The 16,538-nt window shown below is 49.9% G+C and overlaps 1 protein-coding gene across 8 annotated transcripts in view; it reads left to right on the top strand.

The window, feature by feature from the left end:
* Positions 1–3,024: 3,024 nt before the first annotated feature.
* The window catches only part of NOD2 (nucleotide binding oligomerization domain containing 2), a 34,376-nt gene continuing 20,862 nt past the window's right edge, over positions 3,025–16,538 (top strand). For 5 of the 8 annotated variants that reach the window (XM_059876528.1, XM_059876527.1, XM_059876530.1 and 2 more), the window contains exons 1-4: positions 7,380–7,628; positions 8,813–9,279; positions 11,661–11,766; positions 14,717–16,532. In XM_059876528.1, the coding sequence (XP_059732511.1) occupies positions 8,821–9,279; positions 11,661–11,766; positions 14,717–16,532 (2,381 nt within the window). In that variant the 5' untranslated portion in view covers positions 7,380–7,628; positions 8,813–8,820. 8 annotated transcript variants of the gene reach the window in all.

The following is a 16,538-nucleotide window of genomic DNA, read 5'->3' on the forward strand; positions in this document are numbered from 1 at the left end:
CCTTGTAGGGTTTTCCAGGGGACACAGTGGAAAAGAATCCACCTGCCAATGCAAGAGACACGGGAGACTTATGTTTAATCCATGGGTCAGGCAGATCCTCTGGAGGAGGAAATGGCAACCTACTCCAGTATTCTTGTCTGGAAAATCCCACGGACAGAGGACTCTGGTGGGCTACAGTCCAAGGGGTTGCAGAGTCAGACACAACTGAGCTACTGAGCACAGGTATGAACATCCTTGTAGATGGATCTGTACACCATCTGGAAGGATTTTCCTGGGGGTAGATTCAGTCCTTCTAACTCAGCCAACTGTGCACCACCTGTGCAGGCATTTACCTGGAAGCAGAGTGGGGTGGTGGTTTGAGCATGAACTTTGATATCAGACATTTGGGAGCAAATCTGGGCTCTGCTGTCAGGACTTGGATCGATTGATCAACACTTCTGTGCCTCAGTTTCTTCCTCTATAGATCAGAGTAATGATGGCCAATATCCTATGTCATGCAAAATGCCGGGCTGGATGAAGCACAAGCTGGGATCAAGATTGCTGGAAGAAATATCAGTAACCTCAGATATGCAGATGACACCACGCTTATGGCAGAAAGTGAAGAAGAACTAAAGAGCCTCTTGATGAATGTGAAAGAGGAGAGTAAAAATGTTGGCTTAAAACTCAACATTCAGAAAATTAAGATCATGGCATCCAGTCCTATTGCTTCATGGCAAATAGATGGGGAAACAATGGAAACAGAGACAAACTTTATTTTCTTGGGCTCCAAAATCACTGCAGATAGTGACTGCAGCCGTGAAATTAAAAAGACACTTGCTCCTTGGAAGAAAAGCTATGAAAAACCTAGACAGCATATTAAAAAGCAGAGACATTACTTTACCAACAAAAGTCCATCTAGTCAAGGCTATGGTTTTTCCAGTAGTCATGTATGGATGTGAGAGTTGGACTATAAAGAAAGCTGAGCGCCAAAGAATTGATGCTTTTGAAGTGTACTGTTGGAGAAGACTCTTGAGAGTCTCTTGGACTGCAAGGAGATACAAGAAGTCCATCCTAAAAGAAATCAGCCCTGAATATTCATTGGAAGGACTGATGCTGAAGCTGAAACTCCAATACTTTGGCCACCTGATGCGAAGACCCAACTCATTGGAAAAGACCCTTATGCTGGGAGGGACTGGGGGCAAGAGGAAAGGGGACGACAGAGGATGAGATGGTTGGATGGCATCACCAACTCGATGGACATGAATTTGAGTAAACTCTGGAGTTGGTGATGGACAGGAAAGCCTGACGTGCTGCAGTTCATGGAGTCACAAAGAGCTGGACAGGAGCGACTGAACTGAACTGAGCAAATATCCTGTAGGTAGGATTAACTCAATGTCTATAAAGCACTACGTCAGTGTCAGTTTATTTTCCCTTGAAATTGACTTCACATTTAAAAATTTCCAAGTACAAATGTTTTAAAGGGATTGTTTATACTAATTGTTGTTGTTGTTTAGTCTCTAAGTCGTGTCCAGTTCCTTTCTGACCCCATGGACTGTAGCCGGCCAGGCTACTCTGTCCATGGGATTTCTCTGGCAAGAATACTGGAGTGGGTTGCCATTTCCTTCTCTAAGGGATCTTTCTGACCCAGGGATCGAACCCATATCTCCTTCACTGCCAGGCAAGTTCTTTGCCATTGAGCCACCAGGGTGAAGCGATACGTTCAATGAAAAAGTAGCAATCACTTCCCAGAAATAAGAAATCATAAAATAAAATAAATTTAATGTAAAAAAGAATTCTGGTAAACTCTAGTTAGGTAATGTCACAGAGCCAACCGGACTAGGCAGTGTTAGAGAGGTGTTCAAGCCCTGTTATTACTAAACTGAGATGGTTTGCCTCAACTTGGAAGAATTGAAAGAAAAATGTAAAAAGAAGAAGTTTAAATGCCCTGTCCACTGTTACCTAACATGTAACCATCATACTTGGGAGAACTCTGTCCTGGGACTTCGCAATAGGAAGGCTTTAGATGACTAAATCTCAGATAGGCAGATGACTCCACCCTTAGTGCAGAAAGCAAAGAGGAACTAAGGAGCCTCTTGATGAAGGTGAAAGAGAAGAGTGAAAAAGGTGGCTTAAAACTCAACATTCAGAAAACTAAGATCATGGCATCCAGTCCCATCACTTCCCCATCCCCAGTAGATGGGGAAACAATGGAAACGAAGACAGACTTTATTCTCCTGGGCTCCCAAATCACTGTGGACAGTGACTGCAGCCATAAAATTAAAAGATGCTTACTCCTTGCAAGAAAAGCTATGACAAACCTAGACAGCATATTAAAAAGCAGAGACATTACTTTGCCAATAAAGGTCCCTGTAGTCAAAGCTATGGCTTTTCCAGTAGTCATGTATGGATGTGAGAACTGGACCATAAAGAAGGCTGAGCTGAAGTATTGATGCTTTTGAAGTGTGGTGTTGGAGAAGACTCTTGAGAGTCTCTTGGACTGCAAGGAGATCCAACCAGTCCATCCTAAAGGAAATCAGACCTGAATATTCATTGGAAGGACTGATGCTGAAGCTGAAACTCCAATACTTTGGCCACCTGATGCGAAGACTGGACTCATTGGGAAAGACTCTAATGCTGGGAAAGATTGAAGGCAGGAGGAGAAGGGGACGACAGAGGATGAGATGGTTGGATGGCATCACTAACTTGATGGACATGAGTCTGATCAAGATTCGGGAGATGGTGAAAGACAGGGAAGCCTGGCGTGCTGCAGTCCAAGGGGTGGCAGAGTCAGACACCACTGAGCGACTGAACAAAAACAACAACAAGACGACTATTGACTTACTGACCCTCAAAGCGGAGACAGGCAATACTGACCCCAACAGCTTACCTAGCTTTTCAATTCAAAGTATATCTCTGCGTGTGTATGTGTGTGCCCTGTGTGCTCAGGCCGCCTGGGTCCCTCTGGCTCTCGACTCCCAGGAGGTGGGGGGCGGGGCCGGGAGCGCTGGGGCTGCCGGGCAGAGGGGGCGGGGCAAGTTGGGCGCGTGGCCGGGAAGGGGTGTGTGCGGGGTGGGGGCGGGGCGGAGGCGGGATGGGGGCGGGGCGGAACACCAGCGCCGCCTAGTCTCGCCGGTGCCGAGCAGGCTAGTGGAGACTCAAGCTGCACCGAGGAACCCGGTTGCCAGGGGTGAGTGCTCCTGAGCCCAGCGCGAGGGACAGCGGGCGCCGAGGGTCCCGCTCCTGGGATTGGGACACCTGACTGCCGTCCAGGCCGCCAGGCTCTCGATGAAGCTGCCTCGGTTTCCCCTTCGGGAGTCCCGGAGTCTAGAAGGAAAGGGGCCGTCTGGAGGTTGGGGAGCCTCCTGGCGGTCTGTGAAGAGGCTAGAGGGGGAGCGGCGTGGGCAGAACTTTCGTCCCTCGAGCCTCTGAGTTCTATAGAGAGGTGTGATTTGGGGGTCGAGGTTGTGTGTAGGGAGAAAGCCCACGATGAAGTTGTGAGGCGCCGGCCGGCCAGGCTTCAGATTTCTGAGCGGGAGCTACTTTCTGTCCAGCCTCCTCCTCTCTCCCTCAGTTTACCCAGTTTCGCCTTGCTTGTGAGTGGATGGGTATAAATGAGAGTGCCCGGATGCTCTCTAACCCTGCCTGGTAACTGTCCTGGGAGTTTCCTGCCTCCACCTCCTCACTGGTGGGTGTGGAGACCCCTGCCCATCCCCAATCCTATCTTTGCCCAGACCCACACACACCAGGGCCTGCCAGCGCCGCATCTTTTGTGCCGTTCATCCTCGCGTTTTCTCCTCCTGTTGAGGAACAGCCATCTGGTCCTCCTTGCTTTGCAACAAACTCAAACGCCTCCTCCATCTCCTCCAGGAGGGCTCCCCCAGCTGAACCCTTGGCTCCCAGTCTGTTCTTGCTTCTCTCCTTCTTTTTTGAGCTCTTGGGCTTCTCCCAGTGGTGGGCTGCATCTCCCCACAGGCTGTTCTCTGGGCACAGGGTCCTGTTCCATAGAGAGAAGACCCCATTGGTGAAGACCAGAGTGACATTCCTTCACTCTCCTAATCACTCTGCTCCTAAATTGACTGATTACTCAGATCCCCTTCACCAATCAGCATTCTGAGATCTGAGGCTGGAAGGGACCCCATCTAGCCTGCTAACCTCCCACCCGGTACACGATCCCTCAACTACATATGCTCAGTGTTGGGGAGCTCATTACTTAAGAAACACTGTTCAGCGTCCTGTAGCTCTGGCTTCATTTAGTCAAAAGTCTGTGGCTTGCAGATTCCACCCCTTGGCTCCACTTCTGGCTCCTAGAACCATGCAGAGGAAATCCATTTTTTAATTCGTTCATACAGTCTCGATCAGTTCACTGGATGAGACACTGAGGGTACAGCAAAGAAAACATCAGATAAAATTCCCTGCCCTCGTGGGGTTCGTTTTCTGGAAAGGAGTTGGACAGCTGTCAATAAGTAAATACACGACATGTCAGGTAGTAATAAGTGCTATAGAGAGAAAGAAAGCAGGCAAGAGGGATGAGGTATGGGGCCAGGTGGCGCTAGAGGTAAAGAACTCGCCTGCCAACGCATGAGACGTGGGTCTCTGGGAAGATCCCCTGGAGGAGGGCACGGCAACCCACTCCAGTATTCTTGTCTGGAGAATCCCATGGACAGGGGAGCTGGTAGGCTATAGTCCATGGGATCGCAAAGAGTCAGTCAGACATGACTGAGTGACTGAAATGGGACCTGTTTAGGGGGAAGATCTGGAGTTTGGTTTTACGCTTGTGAAGTTTGAGATGCCCATTGGGCATCCCATTAGGCAGTTGGAAAAGCTTAGTGGGGACATTGGGGCTGGAAATAAAATTTAGAGCATCATCACCAGATAGCTGGTATTTAAAGCCACAAGCTCACTTAGGGCAAGAGTCATTCAGAGAAAAGAGGTCCCACCAGGGAGTTCTGTAGCTCGTAGCATTAGGAATTAGCCAAGGAGACAAAAGAACAGCCAGTGAGATGGGAGGAGAAATCAGAGAGTGGGGGTGTTCTGGAGGGAACACAGAAGATGCTTCAGGGAGAAGAAAGGGAGTGATGATGACGAATGCCTTTGGCAGAGCCAACAAGTGAGCGTTGAGAATCCAGCAACCTGGAGGTCAGCAGGGGCCATGACAAAAGCAGCTGGAGGCCAGAGGGGACAGGAGGGGAGAGCTTGAGGAGAGCAGTACAGACGACAGCTCAGGAGTCCTGCTGTGAAGGGAGCAGAGAAATGGGGTTAGGTGGAGAAATTACATTATGTGTCTGTGCTGCTGAGAACAGCTCTCCCGGTGAGAAGCTTGGTGAAGGGGGCAAGAATGGAGCATGCTGCAGTAAGTGAGGGGGCGATAGGTCCAGTGCCCCAGGGGAGGCGTGGCCCCTGACAAGAGCTGGACAGCTCAGAAGGTGAACTTCTGGGGCCTCCCTCTCTTTCCTATCTGCAGCTGTCCAGCAGGCTGAGATTTCAGCACTTAGGCAAATCAAATGGCTCAGGGCTCCAGAAAAACCAGACCGGCTGTGTCTCAGGAAGGAAGGAGGGATCAGGGCTTGCCCTAGGCTTGGGGATAAGCGGGGGCCCCGTGTGGGTTGCCCCTTCCATTTGACCCTCTGTTTCAGTAAGGAAGTGCCCCTTTCTTTGCATAGACCGTACCCTCCTCGAGAAAAGACTATAAGGACCTCAAAGTTGCAGTAATTAAAGTGGAGAAGAAAAGGTAATGGAGAGAGGCTGATTGGTTTAGTCTGACGAGGGGAAGTCTGGGCAGGGAATAAAGGGGCAAGAGGTAGGATTTTAGGGACAGTTTTTATGAAATAGGTGTTGAGTGGACATCTGTTTTCTATCGTTCGCAATTTAAACTGAAGCAGGGAAAACTTTGGTTAGACATGATAAGGAACTTCCTGTACTGGTTAGTGAGGGCAGCAACGGGCCAGGTCTTTTGCCCTGAATGTTTAGGATGAGAAAGGACAATGCCTTCTTAGACACAGAGTGCTGGCAAGATTGATACTTGGAGATTCTCCCAGCTCTGAGGTTTCTGGAAGAAGGCTAGGACAGAGATGGGACTTTCCAGCTCTTGGTGGGAGGATAGACTGCCAAATCTTCTGGCTAGGGCTTGCCTCCTTCTCTGGGTACCCTGACATCACAAGTCTGATAGGCATGCCTCAAGCATCTGTCGACTGACCCAGACTTGGCAGGCTTGCAGAGGGTCCTGGCTTAGCTGTAGCTCATCCGCTTGTGGGTGAACGTATTTGTAGGTGTGTCAAAGATCATTAGGCTTGGTGGGGTCTCTCTGTGCTAGTCATGGTGGAGGCCAAAAGCTTTGTGCCAGAACTGCTGAGAATTACGTAATTCTTCACATCTGCTTGGCCAGCTCTGGCCTCTGCCCATCCTGTAGGGGGTTTCCCCAGGAAAGACGTGGAGTCTGTGGGCAAATCGAGACCTGCCAGTCCTGTGCCACGTAAGTCCCGCCTGCAGGTGACTTGGCCATGCCTACTCTAAGCCATAGACTGAGGAGCCTGGAGGGCTGCAGTCTGTAGGGTCGTAAAGAGGGGGACACGACTGAAGCGACTGAGCATGCACTCTAAACCTAATGATCTTTGCGGGTCGGGGGTTGAGTGATCCAGATTCTCCTGATGCAGAGGAGAGGGCCACTGTTTGTCCTTAGGCCTCCTCTGGTTGAGAGGGGCAGGCAATGTCCTATCTCATCTGAACTCTTCAGCTTCTTTAATTCCTGGCTGCACATGGGTCTTCTGGGCATTGGGTTCGAGGTGAAGTGCAGACCCCATTTCTGGGCTGTTTGTGGAGGACCTGGGCAGGCGTGGTGATGGACCTGCTGTTTTCATAGCCGAGAACCACTCCAGCGTCAAGCCCAGAGCCTGTGCTACCCCGTCTTGTTCTCTCTTCTCCCCTCTCCCCACTTCTATCCTCTGGACTCCTCTGCTTGGCACTGGGCACAGGAAGGAGGCCTGCTTGGCCAGAGAGAACTGTGTTCCTTTCTGGTTTACAGTGGCCTCCGCATTGGGGATTCACAGCCCCCAAAGCTGCCAGACTCGTGGGCTACCTGGCTGCCTCAGTTTCCTCATCTGGCCAGCACAGGAATTCCAGCCTACATGTTGGCAGCATTCTGAGCTGCGATCTCTCCTTTCCCTTCCTTTGGCTGGCATATGAAGACGGGTACAGAATGTTCCAGCCCCACCCCTTCCCTCAGTGGATTTTTGATTCATGAACATTCTCACTGTACTTCCCCATGGCCCAGCTCCATGCCAGGCTTAGAGATGCCAGGATGAGTAAAACCCAGGCTTCCACTCGGGCCAAGAAGGGAGTTAGGCACATAAAGAACCAATAGGGAAAAGGCAGACTTTCCAAGCCCCTTGGCGTCTGCTCCCTTCAGTCTCCTGGAATGTCCCTGTTTTGTAGACAGACGCTGGAGTTCCTCTTCAGTTCCCATGCCTACGTCCTTTTACTTTCGCTTTCTGTGGGCACTGCACCAGCCCACGTCTCTGGACTCCGTGACCATCACAGGAGGGAACCTGCTGAGAGATTTCCTCTGCTGCGTGGGGACCCTGCCAGGGCTTGGAGCTCTGTGAGATCGCTTCCCACGGACTCCCAGGACCCAGAGTCTGAGGGCTGAGCCCAGGGTAAGCCATTGGCAGAGGTGACAGCACACAGTGTGTGGTGGTGGGGGGAGGGCCTGGGCATTTGGGGAGGGGAGCAGTAGATGGGAGTCAGTGCATCCATAGGCTTTGAAATGCACCACGAGTTTCACTTCACCTGGGTTGGCATCTTCACAGCAGTGTTCTGGGTCTGCCTCTGGGGGTTGCCGTGGGTTATGTACAGAGGTCTGGGCTCGAGCCTCTGTAGGGAACCCAAATAAGGTATGCCGTCTGGAGTTGCTCTGCTGGGGTTCAGATCCTAGCTCTGCCTCGTCTAGCTTTCAACCCTTGCACAAGTCACCAAGCTTCTCTGTGACTCAGTTTCTTCATCTGTAAAGTGGGGCTGATCCTAGTACCAAATTCAGAGTGGTTGGCAGGGTTAATTGAAAGCACTTAGGATGGTGCCTGACACATTATATGTGGTCAGTTAATAAACATTAGCCATTATTGAAGAGAGAGCTATGGTAGCGTGAATCCAACCAACATAGAAGGGACCTCTCGTTGAGAAATGATTTCCTGATTCCTTGGGAGACATTGCTCCTAACATTAACGGAATCCTTTTTAAATTAAAAAAAAAACTTTGTATTTATTTTTGACAGAGCACCAAAAGTTCTTCACTACTGCCCATGGGGTTTCTCTGGTTGTAGTGAGAGGGGGCTATTTTGTAGTGGTGGCATGTGGGCTTCTCAGTGCAGTGGCTTCTCTTGTTGCAGAGCACAGGCTTTATTTAGGGCATACGGTCTTCAATAGTTGCAGCATGCAGGCTCTTTGGTGCGGGCTCAGTAACTGTGGCACACAGGCTTAGTTGCCCTGCAGCATTTGGAATCTTCCCGCAACAGGGATCAAACTGTGTCCCTTGCATTGGCAGGCAGATTCTTAACCACTGAACCACCAAGGAAGTCATAAACCTGTTAAACCAGGCATGACGCATAGATGTGGGAGCCAGGGGCCTTAATTTAACTCCTGGCTGCTTCAGACTCTCTGTGAGACCACAAGCCAGTTTGCCTTCTCTGGGCCTCAGTTTGAACACCTGTACAATGGGGAGCTTGCCTTGGTGTCTGAGGGTACAGCCGTGGCTGGCTTGGTCTCAGGGTGGGGCAGACTTGCCCTCTCCACTACCCTCCGCCTGCTTTCTGAGAAGCCCTGCCCTGACCTCATTCTCCTCCCAGATTGTGAAATGTGCGCACAAGATGCTTTTCAGACACAGAGAAGCCAACTGGTGGAGTTGCTGGTCTCGGGGTCCCTGGAGGGCTTTGAGAGTATTCTGGACCGGCTGCTTTCCCGGGAAGTCCTCTCCTGGGAGGACTATGAGGGGCTTAGCCTCGTGGGGCAGCCCATCTCCCACTTGGCCAGGCGCCTCCTGGACACCATCTGGAATAAGGGTACTTGGGGCTGTGAACAACTGACTGCAGCTGTGCGGGAGGCCCAGGCCGACAGCCAGCCCCCCGAGCTTCCCAGCTCCTGGGACCCCCACTCACCCCACCCAGCCCGTGACCTGCAGAGTCACCGACCAGCCATTGTCAGGAGACTCTACGGCCACGTGGAGGGTGTGCTGGACCTGACACAGCAGCGGGGTTTCATCAGCCAGTACGAAACTGATGAAATCAGGCGGCCCATCTTCACTTCATCCCAGCGGGTAAGCACTTCCCTCTAAGCACTTTTCAGAGGAAAAGTGTGCTTAGTTACTGAGACTAGTTCATGAAATCAGGCCTGTGGGGAGATGTGGGTCATAGTCCTCCTCCTTTAAAGGTGCGTGGGTGTGTGCATGCATGTGTGTGTGTGTGTGCTCAGTCTTGTCAGACTCTTTGTGACCCCATGGACTGTAGCCCACCAGGCTCTTCTGTCTGTGGGATTTTTCAGGCAGGAATACTGGAGCAGGTTGCCATTTCCTTCTCTAGGGGATCTTTCCAACCCAGGAATCGAACCCAAGTCTGCTTTGTCTCCTGCACTAACATAGGGATTCTTTACCGCTGTGTCACCTGGGAGCCAGCAGTCTTTCCTGGCCGTCCAGCGGTTAAGACTCCACGTTTCCACTGCCAGGCACAAGAATTTGATCCCTGGTCAGAGAACCAAGATCCCACATGTTGTGGCAAAAATTAATCAATAAAAATAAATAAATGAAGGTATCTGGGAAGGTGAAAGTTGCTGTGGCTTTTTGGTGCCATGCCACTTCTGATGCGAGATGCTGTTCTGTGGTGGTGAGCATCTCGGATTCTGAAGTCAGGATGATGCAGGCTCAAGGCCTGTGACTTCAGATTTCTCTGTGGAAGCTCTCATTACTTCATCTCTCCTGTCTCAGATTCCTCATCTGGGAAACATTAGTAAGGTCTTGGGAGAATTCAATGAGGTGAGCTGTATAACTCTTAGAACAGTACCCAGCACACAGTAAGCACTCATTGTGGAGAAGGAAATGGCAACCCACTCCGGTATTCTTGCCTGGGAAATCCCATGGACAGAGCATCCTGGCGGGCTACAGGCCATGGGGTCACAGAGTCGGACATGACTTAGCGACTAAACCACCAGTAAGCGCTCACCAGCTCACTATTTGTTACTATCAGTTGGGTAACTGGTGATGCTCTGTGCTTGTTAGCTTTTAGTGCCGTCCGCTGTAAATTAACAGCTCAACAGATCACAAAAATTTATTAAGTTAAGTCTGTGTTTAATAATTAATACAAAACACGATGTACTTATGTAGTTTAAATGCCCACATAGGACTTCTATATGAAATTGCATTCGCTCATAAACATTCAGGGTTATGATAACTGCCTCTGAAGATGCCATTCCACAAGAACAGAAAAATGTCTTTGGGGTACTTCTGAAGCTCTTTGTTTTGTCTTCCCCCAAAGAGTGGACCTCAGGTCTCCTGTAATGCAGATGGAACAGTCATTAACAGCCCACTTTATGGATTGGGAAATTGAGTCTCAGAAAAGTGAGAAAAAGCTCACAGTAGTTAATGAGAAGGCCAGTGCTAAACCCAGGGCTTTGACTAATTAATTGAATTAATTAGAATTTAATTAATTAATTGATTAGAATCATATGAATCTATTTTGATGCCTACTATGTACCAGTTTCTGTCTTAAAGCTTATTGTGCTGAGAACCTTGTACACAGTAGGCACTCAAGAAATATTTGTTGATGAAATAATGAATTATTAATGAATGCACTGGAATACATTGCAGTGTTAGGATGTTTATTTCATTTTTTATTTTGTAATAATGTTATTTTAAAAGATTTATTGGAGTATAGTTCATTCACAGTGCTGTCTGCTTTCTCATTTGAATTTTAAACATTTGCTTGAAAAATTATTTCACATCAATTTTTGCTTCTTTTGGGAAGCTCTCATGTGTAATTTATTGATAGCATCTTTGAAGAGCAAAATCATTGATGATGTTTGAGCAATGTTTCAGATGATGGAGGAGCCATAAGACTGCTCTAAGTAAAGGAATGTGTATGGTCTCAAAATGTCAAGGGGACTTTCTAGTTTTGATTTTTGTCTGTTTCTGAAGTATGTGTTTGGTGTCCAGGTGAGTTTAGGTAAAGCCTGCTCAAGGCTGCTTTGAAGTGTTCATAGTATCTGTGTTCGAGTGTCTTAGAACAGCTGCATTGTGGTCCTCCATCACTAGAGTGCCTGAAACCTGCCGCTGCGCCTTGTGCTGTAGTCCCTGTGGGGATTTCAGAGACTCGAAGAAATCACTACTCACTCAAGTGATTTCCATCTTCCAAGAATTATTTTTCCCATTCTTGCAGGTTTATAGAGTTATGTCTTTTTCTTTTTTTAAGTTGTTCACTCTTTCAATGAGTCTTAAGAGGGAACCACATTGGATGTGTGTTCAAGTGTTCACTTCACCACCTGATACTGTATTGACTTATTTAAATGCATCTTACCATGCAGATGTTTTTCTGGCCTTTTATTGTGGTGGAAGAGAGAGGCTCATGGCATTGCCATAGTCGGTAGAGACCTTCTCACACCTCTCCATTTGCCTTTCTGGATAAATAATGACTTTTGCTTTCCGCACAGGCAAGAAGGCTCCTTGATCTCGCCACAGTGAAGGCGAATGGGTTGGCTGCCTTTCTTCTACAGTGTATTCAGGAATTACCGGTCCCATTGGCCCTGCCTTTTGAAGGTATATATGTGTTCTTTTCAGTTATCAGAAAAGGAAAGGAAGACTTTCAGATTCATGGTGAAGAGCAAAAACATCAGCATGAGACTTGTCAGCTAGAATCTCACTTACTGGCTGTGCAAACCTCCGTAAAACTCAGCGTCTCATTTTAAGGGTAATATCACTACTGTTTTGGGGCTTCCTTGGTGGCCCGGTGGTGAATAATCCACCTGCCAATGCAGGAGATGGAGGTTTGATCCCTGGGATGGGAAGATCTCCTGAAGGAAATGGCTACCCACTCTAGTATTCTTGCCTGGGCGATCCCACGGACAGAAGAGCCTGGTAGGCTACAGTCTGTGGGGTTGCAAAAGAGTTAGACATGACTTAGTGACTAAACAACAATAACAATACCAACACTGTCTCATTGGGATGTTGGGAGAATTAATGTGTGTACTATTAGGGTTTGCTTTTACTTCTTTTTACCCTGCAGAGTGATCACTGGAGCAACTTTGTCTTGAGGGCTAATACTGGTCTTTCTTACTGGCCCTTCTCTCTTTACATGTATTGGAAAGATACAGAAACACTTTTTGATGGCTGGTATCTCTTGATCTCTGCAGTTTAGCTACTCATCAGAAACTTAGGAGCCAAATGGATTTAGATAATGTGATATCTCTCATCTCACATGGTCACCGACCCAACTCAGGAATGGGAGAGGCTCGGATAGCACAGCTCGAACATCCCAGGCATCCTGCCAAGTGCTTTATTTATGATGTCTGTCCTTGGCAACAACCCTGAGAAGCAGGTATTATTTCCTCCACTTTGCAGATATGGAAACTGGGGCAGGGAGGTTGAGTAACAAGGTAGGGGAGGATGGATCTGGTTTTAGACCATCTGCACCCATACTTCCTCTTTTCTTGGGAGAAGAGCTCATTGGTTGTAAAGAGAGGATGCAAGCCTCGTGTGTCTTAATCCTGTATCACCGTCAGGAAAGCTCGTTACCATCAAGGCCCCCTGACTTGTGCATGATGCTGACAGATGGATTTACCACCTCGGGCTCTGCCTCCTGAAGGAAGGATGCCTGGAAGCCTGTGCTTGGCATCTGGGTCTGCACCCTCTCACCTGAGAACAGAGCGCAGGCATCAGTACACACCAGGGGATGCATAGCTCCGAGCGTGGTACCCTGCTTAGCCCTTGGTTAATATTTGCTATTGGTATCATCAACCTCAGCTGGCTGTTCATGCATGGTTAACACTGTGCCATGGTGCAAGATTCCCAAAGGTGACAATTCCAAAGGTGACAATTGATATGTGTTTGTTTTTAAAAGTAGAACATTTTTTCCCCTAGAGAATTTTGATATGATTGTTGGCAGCTGGAAATCCTGCATGCAAAATCAAAGTATTAGGAAAATATATATATTTTGCAGTCTCTATTCAATGCTCCTAGTTTATCCAGGTGGCATTAAGGGCAAAGACAGTCATCAGCTTTGGGAACAGAAGAGGAAACAACAATCACAGGGCCTGTCCTTTGAATGACCATAAATACAGCTTCAGTGTGCTCAGAGCGCTCTGTGAGAATTACCTTTTAGGCTTTGAGTTGAGAACAAATGGGTCAGTACCTGGTTGGGGGCAGTGAATCTGTGATACTCTGTGGTCCTACCACCTGGGGCTCTGGACCATCACTTCTCAATTTCCTATAAAAAGAACTAACCCCTGACCCTGGGAGTGGTTTGCTCATGTTGGTATAATATGAGGACGATGAAGGCAAAAGGCGAAGAGGCCAGCAGAAGATGAAATGCATCACCAACACAGTGGACATGACTATGAGCAAACTCTGGGAGATAGTGAAGGACAGGGAAGCCTGGCGTGTTGACTGCATGGGGTCCCCAAAAGACAGATATAACTTAGTGGCTGAACAACAACAACAAAAGGAAAAACAGCACCCCTGTGGACACATCCTAGACATGAGAACTTGTATTGCAGACAGTTGTATGAAGAGGATGGGGAAGTAGGTCTTGATTAGGGAATATTGTCCAGGTCCTTGATCTGGGCGCCCCAGTGGCCCAAGTACCATCCACCGCTGGCTCTACTCACATAAACTAGGATAAGCTTCCCATCTCAAGGTCTTTAGTTTAATCACATCTGTCTAATCCCTTTTGCAAGTAAGTTAACATATTCACACATGCTGTGAGTTAGAATGTGGGTGCCTTAGAGGGGCCACTGATGTGCCTGCTGCTTCCAGTAATCATAATGATAATAAACAGCATTCTGTGAGGGTGAACTGTATGTCACCATTCTTCTAAACTCTTCTTTTTCTCATTTCTTCCTAAAACAATCCTTCAAGGTGTGGTTTGTTCCCAGTTTTAAAGATAAGAATGCTAAAGCCAGAAAGGATGAGACACTTGCCCAAGTTGATGGTAGACCCAGATTTCAAACTCAGGTGTATCTGACTTCAGAAACTGAGCTTCTGTGTCCTCAAGGCTTCTGTTTCCCTTTAGAAAGAACAGCTGAGGCTGAGTGGTGAGGAGACTTATCTAAGTCTACTGAACCAACATGGTGGGAGAGACATCAAAATGCAGGTCTTCTGATCCCAGCACAGTGCTCCTGATCTTCTCCAGAGCTCTTTGCAATGTCAGTAACGATAATGGTGCTAGGCAATGTCTTTTGAGCACTTCGTGTTGGACACTGAACAAAGAACATTATCTTCATTGATCCGCAAGTTTTTACATGGGTTCCTACCTGCAAAACGTAGGGACCACCACTTCTCTGTCCCATAGAGGAGAAAACTGAGTCTCAGGAAGGTTACATGCTGCTGCTGCTGCTGCTGCTGCTAAGTCGCAAGTCCATGGCTTGTTAGTGGAGAGCCAGGACAGGCACTGCCCATGCATCACATCTCATTTCCTCGAGGCAGCCCACCCCTCATCAGGTCCCATTTTCACCATGGTCCCAGCTCCTCAGTTTCTTCTTCTGTCTTCCAGATGCTGCCTGTAAGAAGTACGTGTCCAAGCTGAGGACCGTTATATCAGCTCAGTCTCGTTTCCTGAGCACCTACGATGGAGCAGAGAATCTTTGCCTGGAAGAAGTATATACAGAGAATGTTCTGGAAATCCAGATGGAGGTGGGCATGGCTGGACCTTCGCAGCAGAGCCCTACCACCCTAGGCCTGGAGGAGCTCTTCAGCACCCGTGACCATTTCAACAAAGAGGCAGACACTGTGCTGGTGGTGGGCGAGGCGGGCAGCGGCAAGAGCACGCTCTTGCAGCAGCTGCACCTGCTCTGGGCTTCCGGGCGGGCCTTCCAGGAATTTCTCTTCGTCTTCCCATTTAGCTGCCGGCAGCTGCAGTGCCTGGTGAAACCGCTGTCCATGCGGACGCTGCTCTTCGAACACTGCTGTTGGCCCGACCTTGGCCCCCAGGACGTCTTCCAGGTCCTCCTTGACCACCCTGAGCGCATCCTCTTAACCTTTGATGGCTTTGATGAGTTCAGGTTCAGGTTCACGGATCAGGAGCGTCACTGCTGTCCGACCGCCCCCACGTCAGTCCAGAGTCTGCTCTTCAACCTTCTGCAGGGCAACCTGCTAAAGAATGCCCGCAAGGTGTTGACCAGCCGCCCCAGCGCGGTATCGGCGAGCCTCCGAAAGCACGTGCGCACGGAACTCAGCCTCAAGGGCTTCTCGGAAGAGGGCATCGAACTGTACCTGAGGAAGCGGCATCGCGAGCCTGGGGTGGCCGACCGCCTCCTCTGCCTGCTCAGAGCCACCTCGGCCCTGCACGGTCTGTGCCACCTGCCTGTCTTCTCCTGGATGGTGTCCAAGTGCCACGAGGAGCTGTTGCTGCAGGGCCGGGGGTCCCCAAAGACCACCACGGATATGTACCTGCTGATCCTGCGGCACTTTCTGCTGCACGCCTCCCCGCTACCCTTAGCCACCCATGGCCTGGGACCCAGCCTGATTCAGGGCAGGCTCCCCACACTCCTGCATCTTGGCCGCCTGGCTCTCTGGGGCCTGGGCACATGCTGCTACGTGTTCTCAGCCAAACAGCTGCAGGCGGCACATGTCGACAGTGAGGACCTTTCTCTTGGCTTCCTGGTGCTTGCCAAGAGGGTTGTACCTGGGAGTACAGCCCCCCTGGAATTTTTGCATATCACTTTTCAGTGCTTCTTTGCTGCATTCTACCTCGCCCTCAGTGCCGACACCCCGCCATCCTCGCTCAGACATCTCTTCCAAGATCACAGGCCTGAAAGCTCGCCACTGGCCAGGGTGCTGCCCAAATTGTTCCTGCGGGGCTCCCGATGCAGAGAGGGCAGCGTGGCTGCTTTGCTGCAGGGGGCCGAGCCGCACAACCTCCAGATCACAGGGGCCTTCCTGGCGGGGCTGTTGTCACAGGAGCACCGGAGCTTGCTGGCGGAGTGCCAGGCCTCTGAGACGGCCCTGCTCCGGCGCTGGGATTGTGTCCGGCGGTGTCTGACCCGCAGCCTCCGCGAGCATTTCCGCTCCATCCCACCCGCCTTGCCGGGTGAGGCCAAGAGCATGCACGCCCTGCCTGGCTTCCTCTGGCTCATCCGGAGCCTGTATGAGATGCAGGAGGAGCGACTGGCGCGGGAGGCCGTTTGCAGGCTGAACGTTGGGCACCTCAAGCTGACCTTCTGCGGTGTGGGCCCGGCCGAGTGTGCTGCCCTGGCCTTCGTGCTGCGCCACCTCCGGCGGCCTGTGGCCCTGCAGCTGGACCACAACTCTGTGGGCGACATCGGCGTGGAGCAGCTGCTGCCTTGCCTGGGCGTCTGCAAAGCTCTTTAGTGAGT

This window comes from Bos taurus, chromosome 18, assembly GCF_002263795.3.
Source record: "Bos taurus isolate L1 Dominette 01449 registration number 42190680 breed Hereford chromosome 18, ARS-UCD2.0, whole genome shotgun sequence".
In the NCBI taxonomy this organism is placed as follows: Eukaryota; Metazoa; Chordata; class Mammalia; order Artiodactyla; family Bovidae; genus Bos; species Bos taurus.